A 10,636-nucleotide genomic window follows, 5' to 3' on the forward strand; every position below is an offset into this window, starting at 1 on the left:
CAGATGGCCACCAGCATTGGCGTGTGCGCACGTTTGGTTTGGTCACTCTCACTTGCACCATGGACAAAGCAACCGAATATCTTGGCTGTGCCACGTAAGTCATTTCTCTGCAAGTATCTTCTTTGTTCTTTGTTCTACACAGTCCCACACCTTAATCATATGCACGTGGACGTAATACACACAGACATTACGTGGCCTAACTCGCCAGTTTCTAGCACGGGCATGCAAAACATGCTCAGTTACTCGCTCTCAGTCATGTGCGTGCTTGCGTATAGCTTCACCTGTTTTGGCCTCATTGGCGGGTCCGAATCACAGTCACAATCACAAATAAATAATCTTGGTCCTTCCTCACTTGTCTTGAAAGGTATATACGTGAACCAAATGTCCAAATCCCCTATGTACGTATGTGTATCTTTGTTAGGTATGCCAACGGTTTCCGGTACGCCGAGCAATCCCATGTTCTTTCATGCCATGGGGTTGAACCTGAGCTCGTGGCCTTGACAATTCTATGGTGTACTCCCTCCATCCCATACTAAAGTTGTGACACTTATTTTGAAACCGATGGAGTATAATCTTATGTGGAGCTTGGGCAATCTGGTCAGAGAGGAAGCGCAAGAACACATGGAGAGACCACCCGATCTACTAAACAGTCTGTCAAGTGGGCTTTGGATATACCTACTCATTCGTCGGAATCAAGTAAAAAATATGGTTCTAAAGCCTGTACAAGACCCGGTCAAATAGCAGCCACCTGATGGATAAAGATTAATGTTGATGCCTCCTATAGTGAACCTGATCATCACGGTGGAACTGGACTAGGGGTTCAAGACCATGCAGGAAAGCTGATTCGGGCACAAGCGATCTGGTATGTATTTGGAATGTCTGCAGTGGCCATGGAGGAATTTGCTCTGCGTGATGAAGTTCAACTTGCATCTGACCTGAGTTATAGAAGGGTCATTATTGAAACTGATGCCTTCTTAGTAGTTTGCCAATGGAATACTCCAAGTGCAGATCGCTTGAAGATTGCTACTACTCTTAAGGAAACCCAAGAGCTTTGCGGGAATTTTGAAGAGTTTCGGCTTGTTTTTATGGCCAAGAGAAGCTAATGAGCTAGCACATCTTTGTGCTACACAATGTAGCTCCTTTAAGACGTACTAGATGTCCTTGGATTAGTTACATTCCGTCTTTGCTCACGGATTGTATGAGTAAGTAGTGTATTCCCGCTGATTAATTAATAAAGCTTTCTTTTTTTGTACCATTGTCGCAATGGATATGATTGCCGCAAAAGGCACAGTGAAGGCAGATGATGGTGAATACTGTTGGTTTTGATCTGACGGCTTAAACAGGCCCGTTAAATCTATTAGTCTAACAAAAAAACGAAGGGATAACGATAAATGAAGGGGTCCACATACCAACGTACGTGAGCCTCGATCAGAACTAACGCGCCCTGATCGGGGGCGCCCAAAAACCAACTCAGGTTTTGGGTCCCCTGTCGCCAGCGCCATATTAAAAGGGATACGGGAGAGAGCTGGCCACCTGCGAGATCACAATTCACGTAAGGTTTACTCTCCTCCCGATATTCTCTCACCCCATCCGATCAGGGGGAGTGCTGCATCGACGGGAAGACCTAAGCCAGCCGCCGCCGCTGTCCCTGGGCAGTGCCGGTGGCGCCCTGAAGGAATCAGGACATCGAGGAGAACCTCTACTTCGACTACATCACCCCTGCATCAAGCCTGCACCAAGCAGGCGATCATGTCCACTGCCGTGACATGTAATGATCCCCTAAAACCCTTCTCTTTTCATGCTTTTAGGTGATCTAGATGCAATCAGTTCCTACTAATGGTATCCTAGAGATGCATAATTAATCCAACAATGGTATCAGTCGCCAGTTATGATTGCAATAGGTCCCTATATCATTGATCTGTAGATCAACATGAAGTTTAGATCAAGTCAGGTTTAGGGTTTTATGATCAAGATTGAAAATTTTAGTCCCATGCTCATGCTACTGTTTAATGTTCATGCCAATTGCCGTCTGCAAATAATTATGTGATACCCTAATTTTGCTACGGATCAGTACTGCCACCTATGTTCATCAATTTTAATTAATCTCAGTTAAGATCTAATGCTCACCTTCATGTTAAGTTGATTAAAATTGATCATGCTTCAGTTCTGTTTCCATATGCACTAAGCAAATTAGAAGGCAGAGGTCTAAAAAGTATACAGCCAGTAGAATCCCCACATCAAGAACCCTAGAAAAAATCCCCAATTTCGTAAGAACCCTAATTCTGCAATTGGGACTGTTTTTCCCCCAAATCAAGCACTGATGTACACGAATTGAAGAAGCAATGAGGAGAATCCTCACCTAATGCGCCGCGTAGCCGCCTCTTCCCTTCGGGGCCCGCACCGCGTCCACCGCGGTTGCGAGGGCGGAGACGCCGTGACGCCGCCGTCCTCGGGACGACGCGCGGGAAGAACTTGAGCCGCCGCCGCCGCCCTAATGGACGTGCTTCCTGTGTGGCCGACGCCGCACAGGTCGCCGTTGCCCTTCATGCCGCGGTGGCCGCCGCCCATCCTCCCTCCTTGACGCGCCATGTATGCGGATGCTAGCAGCCACGCTCGACGAAGGAGCACACCGGACGTCGTCCACGGCATGCTGCTCCGGCGAGCGCAGCCGCTGCGCCGCCATGGCCGGCGTGCTTTTCGGGCCGCCGTCGAACGCCGCTGCTAGAGTGGGAGAATCGGGGAGGAGGAGGGGAAATGGTCTAGGGTTTGACCCAGCCGGCTGTTTTGCTCATTTGCGGGGCAATCCGAGCCGTCGGCTCGATCCGACGACTGAAAGCGACGCGCGGCTCCCAGCCGGGCCGTCGGGTGTTTAACGGGCCATATCCGGCCGCGGGCTTCAGCCCAGGTATTTTCAGCCCAGGTATTTTCAGTCCAGCCAAAAAAAATTACGCTACTGGACTGAGCTGCATTTCGGATAGCCGTGGGGATTTTGGGCTAAAATCACTCTCGCGATTTTTTGTTTTTACAGTGCATTTAAGTTAATAGTTATTATGTTTTTGCACCGTTAAAAATAGAAAATGCCTGAAACTAAAATGAACACATTATTATTCTGGGTAAAATTGAACCAACGAGATTTTTTATTCAGGACTTATTATGTGTTTTTTGCATGATGAATTTTTAGACATAAAAAATAATGATATTTTCTTTCATGTTGATGTTTAAATTCAGAATGAAATGACTCTAATTTTAATTCGGACCAACGTTGTTTTATTATTATGAGTCATCCCCTATGATATTTTAATTCCATGTTTTTTCTGCCCAACGGTGTTTTGACATGGAGTTGAAGTTAAATACTTGGCATGTTTGTTTATTTACCAACGTAAATTTATAATCGTGCAAGTTTACTTATGAATTTTTATGATGGTTTCAGCTTCCGCTCCATTTCGGTCCGACACGATCGAACCACTTACGGGGAGTAACTTCCCTCGTTGGAAGTCCCAAGTCGAATTATGTTTGGGTTGTAATGAATTTGACTATGCCTTGAGGGAAGAAAAACCTGTGGCACCTGTTGCAGGTGTTACAGGGTATGCAGAACTAAAGAAAGACTATGATGTTAAGATGGAAAAGTGGAACAAGTCCAACCATATTGCGCTTCTCATCATGAAAGCGACAATATCGCCGGACATTTCTGAAGCACTCCCTAAGAAAGACACTGCTAAAGAATTCCTCACTGAAATGGAGGAGCAATTTAAAGGCTCCGACAAAGTGTATGCTCATGAGCTTTTTGCTAAACTTCTTCAGAAATACACTATTGACGGAAACGTTAGGCAACACATATTGAGGGTGGTAAATGCTTACACCAAACTTAAGGCTTTGGAGTGTTCTTTAAGTGAAGCCCTTCTTGTCATAATTATTCTTGAGTCTCTTCCAGAAGAGTTTGAACAATTTAAGGTCAACTATAACTCTCTAAAGGAAAAATGGCCACTCTCTGAGATGACCGCACGGATCGTCCAGGAGGAAGAGAGGATCATGAGGCAGAAGAAAGACCATGTTTTTCATGTTGGCTCTAACAAGAGAAAGCATGACGGGCAAGGTTTTCCCAAGCCTCGGAAAAAGCAAGTCAAAAAAGAAGGCACTAAGCCATTCAACCCTAAGGCATTCAAGGGTAAAGAAGCCAGCAGTTCTTGTTCTGCTCCTAGCAGCTCCACTGCTGGAGAAAATGCTTGTAACTTCTGCAAAGAGGAGGGACACTATCAAAGGGACTGCCCAGGCTTTCTAAAATGGATGAACAAAAGAGGTATTGATGAAATTACTTTTGTAGATGAATCTCTTTATGTCAATTTTTCTATAAAGTCATGGTGGATTGATTCAGGGGCAACCACTCACGTTGCTAACTCTATGCAGGGATTCGATACGATCCAAACTATAAGAGGAGGAAGAAGAAAGCTTAAGGTTGTGAACGGAGTTGAGGCCGATGTTGAAGCTGTGGGATCTCTCACGTTGGAGCTACACACTGGCCACACTCTTAGATTGAATAATGTTATTTATGTGCCTACCTTAAGTAGGAATTTGATTTCAGTTTCTCGTTTAGATGATGATATGTATGAGTGCCATTTTGGCAAGAAACAATTTGCTTTGATCAAATGTAATAAGAATGTAGGCATCGGTGTTAGACGAGGCCAACTATACATGTTATCTCTTAATAATGATTCAGTTATGCATGTGAGTGACGAAATTAATGTTGAGAAGAAATGGAAAGGAGTTAGTAATTCTTCGAAATTGTGGCATTTTCGTTTGGGCCACATTTCGAGGGGGAGAATGGAACGCTTAGTTAAAATGAAATACTCCTCCCATTAGACTTCTCAGATGCAGACAAATGTGTCGACTGCATTAAAGGAAAATTCGCAAAAACAATTAAGAAAGGAGCAGTAAGAGCCACAGGGGTTTTAGAATTAATTCACACCGACATATGTGGACCCCTTAATGTTAAGTGTGTAGATGGTTTTGATTCATTCATTACATTCACAGACGACTTTTCCCGCTATGGATATATTTATCCCATACGTGACCGATCGGAAGCTTTGGAGAAATTCAAAGTCTATAAAGCGGAGGTTGAAAATCAATTGAACGCAAAAATCAAAGTTGTACGGTCTGATCGCGGGGGAGAGTATTATGGTAGGCATGCTCCTTATGGGCAGATTCCTGGACCTTTTGCCAAGTTCATATCTGAAAATGGAATCATTGCTCAATACTCAATGCCTGGTGAACCACAACAAAATGGTGTGGCCGAGCGTCGCAACCGCACCCTTATGGATATGGTGCGAAGCATGCTTAGTCACTCGAGTTTACCAGTAAGCCTTTGGATAGAGGCATTAAAGACAGTTGCACACATACTAAATCTTGCTCCAACTAAGTCAGCACTGAACACACCTTACGAGATGTGGGCGGGAAAGAAACCGAGCTTGAATTACTTACGGGTGTGGGGCTGCCCTGCTGAAGCTAAAGTTTTCAATCGACAACTTAAGAAATTGGATCCAAAAACAGTTAGTTGTTTTTTCGTTGGATACCCTCATAGGGGAAAGGGATATCGTTTTTATTGTCCAAGTCATACCACCAAATTTGTGGAGACTAGACAAGCGGTATTTTTGGAGGATAATGAGGTCACAAATTTAAGGGAGATCGATCTTGAGGAGAAGCGGGTTTGTGTGCCATCCCCGACTATCCAAGAGATTGTTTTTCCAATACGAAGAAATGTGACATCTGATGATCCTGAATCTCACGGTTCAGTCTCTCAGTCGAATGGTGATCTAGAAACTAATAATGAGAATCCAAACACAAATGAGGATCTCCAAGAAAATAATGAAAATGATGATGTTCCACCACCACCTCCGCCCATGGGTAGACCACGGCGTGAGAGGAAGAAAGCCATATCAGATGATTATATCACTTTTCTAATGGAGGACATGAATGATATGGGAAAGGTGGAAGATCCAACCTCCTATAAGGAAGCCATTAAAAGCGAAAATTCGTCCAAATGGTTGGTTGCCATGGAAGACGAGTTGAAATCTATGGGCTCAAACGACGTATGGGACTTAGTAGAAGTTCCCGATGGAGCTAAGAAAGTAGGCTGCAAGTGGGTCTACAAAACCAAGTATGATTCCAAAGGGAATGTCGAACGGTTCAAAGCAAGGCTAGTGGCAAAAGGGTATACACAGAGAGAAGGCATTGATTATAAGCAAACCTTCTCTCCTGTGTCAACCAAGGATTCTTTCAGAATCATAATGGCATTAGTAGCTCATTACGACCTAGAAGTACACCAAATGGATGTTAAAACGGCATTTCTAAATGGTGACTTAAAAGAAAACGTTTACATGGCTCAGCCAGAAGGCTTTGTTGTGGAAGGGAAGGAACATTTGGCATGTCGTCTAAAGAAATTGATTTATGGCTTGAAGCAAGCTTCAAGAGAGTGGTACCTCAAGTTTCATACAATTATCAAAACTTTTGGTTTCACCGAAAATGTTGTGGACAACTGCATATACGTTAAGTTTAAAGGCAGTAGGTTCACATTTTTAGTCCTATATGTTGATGACATATTGTTGGCATGTAGCGATAAGGATATGCTGCATGAGACTACGAATTTTCTGTCATCCACTTTTGATATGAAAGATCTTGGTGAAGCCTCGTATGTCCTCGGCATCGATATTCATCGAGATAGGTCCAGAGGAACGTTAGGACTATCTCAAAAGGCATACTTTGAGAGAGTACTGAAAAAATTCAATATGCATAAGTGCTCACCCTCACCTGCTCCTATAGTTAAGGGCGATAAGTTTGGGACATTTCAATGTCCGAGGAACCAATGTGAAATTGATCAGATGAAGTCGGTTCCTTATGCTTCAGCTGTCGGAAGCATCATGTATGTCCAAGTGTGTACACGCCCAGATTTATGTTTTGTAACCGGGATGCTTGACAGATAGCAATCAAATCCAGAACCGGACCACTGGAAGGCCGCAAAGAAAGCCTTGCGTTATATGCAAGGAACTAAAGATTTCATGCTTACATATAAAAGAACTGATAACCTATAAATTGTTGGTTATTCAGACTCTGATTTTGCCGGGTGTGTGAATAGTAAGAGATCCACGTCACGTTATATATTCACACTCGCGGGAGGAGCTATATCGTGGAAAAGCTCCAAACAAACATTAACTGCTGGATCTACGATGCAAGCAGAATTTGTAGCATGTTATGAGGCCACCGGGCAGGCTGTATGGCTAAAGAATTTTATTTCCGGACTTAAAGTGGTTGACAGCATATCTAAACCAATTTTATTGTACTGCGATAATGAACCAGCAGTTTTCTATACGAGTAACAACAGGTCAAGTAATGCTGCCAGACACATTGACATAAAGTATCGTGTTGTGAAAGATAGAATCCAGGATCAAACAGTTGATGTTAAACACATAAGAACGAAGCATATGCTTGTGGATCCGCTAACAAAAGGCTTACCACCCAGTATTTTTCGTGAGCATGTTGCCGGCATGGGACTACTGGAAGCCTTATGATTCTGGAATAAGAGGACCATTAAAATGAACCACTCCCCAATTAGCAAAATGTTTTCCATTTCGAAATAGGCGGGTGTGCTATAAGTGTTGAGGTTCTATGGCGTTTCGAGCTGTAGTAACACCTCACTTTGGTACATCATTACTATGTAGAATGGGCGAATGAAGTTAAGCCTAACGATCAAGGGGGAGAATGTTGGTTTTGATCTGACGGCTTAAACAGGCCCGTTAGATCTATTAGTCTAACAAAAAAAACGAAGGGATAACGATAAATGAAGGGGTCCATGTACCAACGTACGTGAGCCTCGATCAGAACTAACGCGCCCTGATCGGGGGCGCCCAAAAACCAACTCAGGTTTTGGGTCCCCTATCGACAGCGCCATATTAAAAGGGATACGCAAGAGAGCTGGCCACCTGCGAGATCACAATTCACATAAGGTTTACTCTCCTCCCGATATTCTCTCACCCCATCCGGTCAGGGAGAGTGCTGCAGCGACGGGAAGACCTAAGCCAGCCGCCGCCGCTGTCCCTGGGCAGTGCCGGTGGCGCCCTGAAGGAATCAGGACGTCGAGGAGAACCTCTACTTCGACTACATCACCCCTGCATCAAGCCTGCACCAAGCAGGCGATCATGTCCACTGCCGTGACATGTAATGATCCCCTAAAACCCTTCTCTATTCATGCTTTTAGGTGATCTAGATGCAATCAATTCCTGCTAATGGTATCCTAGAGATGCATAATTAATCCAACAAATACGTCTTCATGCACACGAGGAACAGAGTCACAGGTTAAGACGAGCAGAGTATAAAAGCAGAGCAAGGGGATTTTTTTACCTAGATGCCATGTTAGTGGAGTATGCGTGCTAAGAAGTCGAAGCTTGTTCGATTCCCTGTGCAATTTGTATATTTTTCTCGCCGATTCGCAGCGAATTAGCTAACTCGCATGAATTAATCCATGGACTAATTACAGAGGAATACATGAATTGGACGGGAGTACCCGAAAGCGCGCCTAGCGCACCTAGCTCTAACTGAGATGGACTTGCTAGTCCGAACTCGGTGCATCTAATTAATCCAGCATCAAGACCGGACCTGTCGAAGGATCGGGCCAAGAACGGCCGCTCTAGTGCTGCTGCTGCTGCTGCGGGCGCTGGGCGAGCCGGCGGGGACTTGGGCGTCGTCGGCATCTGAGTCCTCCTCGGCGATGGGCTCCAGGCACCCTTTCGCCGCCCGGCGGAGGCGCAGCCGCTGCAGGTGCATGACTTGGAGGGTCTCCGGCGGGGCCACCTCGTCCGGGGCGAAGTGGGCGACGGCGCAGGATCTCGCGGCGGAGGCCATGGATCAGCGGTGGGTGGCGTCTTCTTAGCCAAGCTTGGATCGAGCGCTTACTTGCTTGCTTGCTCACTCTGTTCGTGCGTTGGTGGAGGAAGACCGCAGCGGGCCTGGTTTCTTTATATAATCAAACCGGCGACGAACTGGAGTGGTGGAGCACGTCACCGGCCGGCCACATGTGCGGCCTCTGGCCGCCCGCGTTAGACACCGCGTAGGTAGACGTAGACAGATGTAGCTTCCTTCCTTGCTTGCTTTCAAGCTTCCTTTTCAGTCATTTTCGCGTGCCACGTACGTCCTTCACTGTCCTTTTTGATGGTGCCATGCATTTTGTTCATCCTGCCACTCTTCTCTACACCAATTATATGAACGTGCACGTGGATACACACACATGTTTACGTGGCCTACTAGCTAATTTGGCACGTTATTTTCGGGCACGAACAGAACGCGCTCGATTACTTAGTTCGACTATTAGTTGGCCGGCCTGCATAACATTGTCAGCTCTCACTTGTTTTGGTACGTTAGTTGATTATTCATACATGTATGCTACAACGTAGGCCCTCGAATCAAATAGAATCGTAGCCCTATGTTGTTCTATCAGTTACGTACCTAGCTGAACCACATGTCCTACACTCTTACTCGACATGGGCCGGCTGTATATTTGTAGATAGCAACCCCGTGCCGATCATCGTGTCGAACACTAGAACTCGACCGCACTCTGACTTGAATGTGCAACACTACAGCCTATATTAAGACTAATTTTTTTTCTCTTTTTGAAAGTAGGATTTATCCCTGGCCTCGCGTCTGCATCGTCGGATGCACAGACCACATCCTGTCTCCCAATATCTACAATTCACTACCAATTTTTTAAAATAAATTATATTTTGCACTAGTATTTGTGTTGTTATAGAAAGTATATGGGTTGGCGCTCGGAGCATGTGTCTGTAGTTTATTCTTCTAAAATTTAATACATAAGTTTTTCTCTTTTTGTGCATCATCTTGTTATACTCTTCTTTTTAAAATAGTGCAAATCGAACACTCTTAGGCCTCCTTTGGTTTGGAGGAATCTTGTAAGATTTCTAGAGGATAGGATTTTTGTAGAAAAAATTCTTATGAAGCCCTTTGGTTTGTAGGAATGGATTCCTATTTCTATAAGATTCTATAGTGCTTGGTTCGAATTCTGAGCAGACTAAAAGGCAGAAGTATTTTTTATATGTCTACTTGGTGATGATGTTCAATATGTAGCAATGGGGATAAGTGTGAGTGCCGGATGGGTCTGATACAGTCCTGACCCAAGGATAAATTTAGCTCTGTTATTTTGCTTTATTTATCTTTTTTTAGAAAGCTTTATTTATCTTTTTGCATGTCATCATATATATTACTGTCGTGGTTCGGCAGTCAAGAGGCGGCGACGAGGAGGACCAGCTCCACGGCGACGAGGACCAGCTGCATCATGGTTCGATAGACGCCATGCCCCACGGTGGGCGCCAACTGTCGTGGTTCTAAGTCTGACAGTAATGTAGGGGGTAGGTATGGAGAGGCAAGATCTTAGCTATGGAGTAGTTGTAAGCACACGAGGTTTACGAGTTCAGGCCCTTCTCGGAGGAAGTAATAGCCTTACGTCTCAGAGCTCGGAGGCGGTCGACTGGATTATGTGTGTATGAATCACAGGGGTGCGAACCCTTTACACTGAGGAGGGGGTGGCTTATATAGAGTTCGCCAGACCCCTCCGGCCCTCAGTTATGCAGGGTTTTAA

At 45.0% G+C, this 10,636-nt stretch overlaps 1 protein-coding gene across 1 annotated transcript; it reads left to right on the forward strand.

Annotated features, from left to right (window-relative positions):
* The first annotated feature begins 1,749 nt into the window (after positions 1-1,749).
* Positions 1,750-4,451, forward strand: LOC125548534 (uncharacterized). The gene is made up of 3 exons (XM_087527501.1): positions 1,750-1,768; positions 3,431-4,297; positions 4,405-4,451. The coding sequence occupies exons 1-3, from the start codon at positions 1,750-1,752 to the stop codon at positions 4,449-4,451; spliced, it is 933 nt and encodes a 310-aa protein (XP_087383627.1).
* Positions 4,452-10,636: the final 6,185 nt, after the last annotated feature.

The sequence above is a fragment of the Triticum urartu genome, chromosome 6A, assembly GCF_056163025.1.
Source record: "Triticum urartu cultivar PI428250 chromosome 6A, HENAU_Tu73, whole genome shotgun sequence".
In the NCBI taxonomy this organism is placed as follows: domain Eukaryota; kingdom Viridiplantae; phylum Streptophyta; class Magnoliopsida; order Poales; family Poaceae; genus Triticum; species Triticum urartu.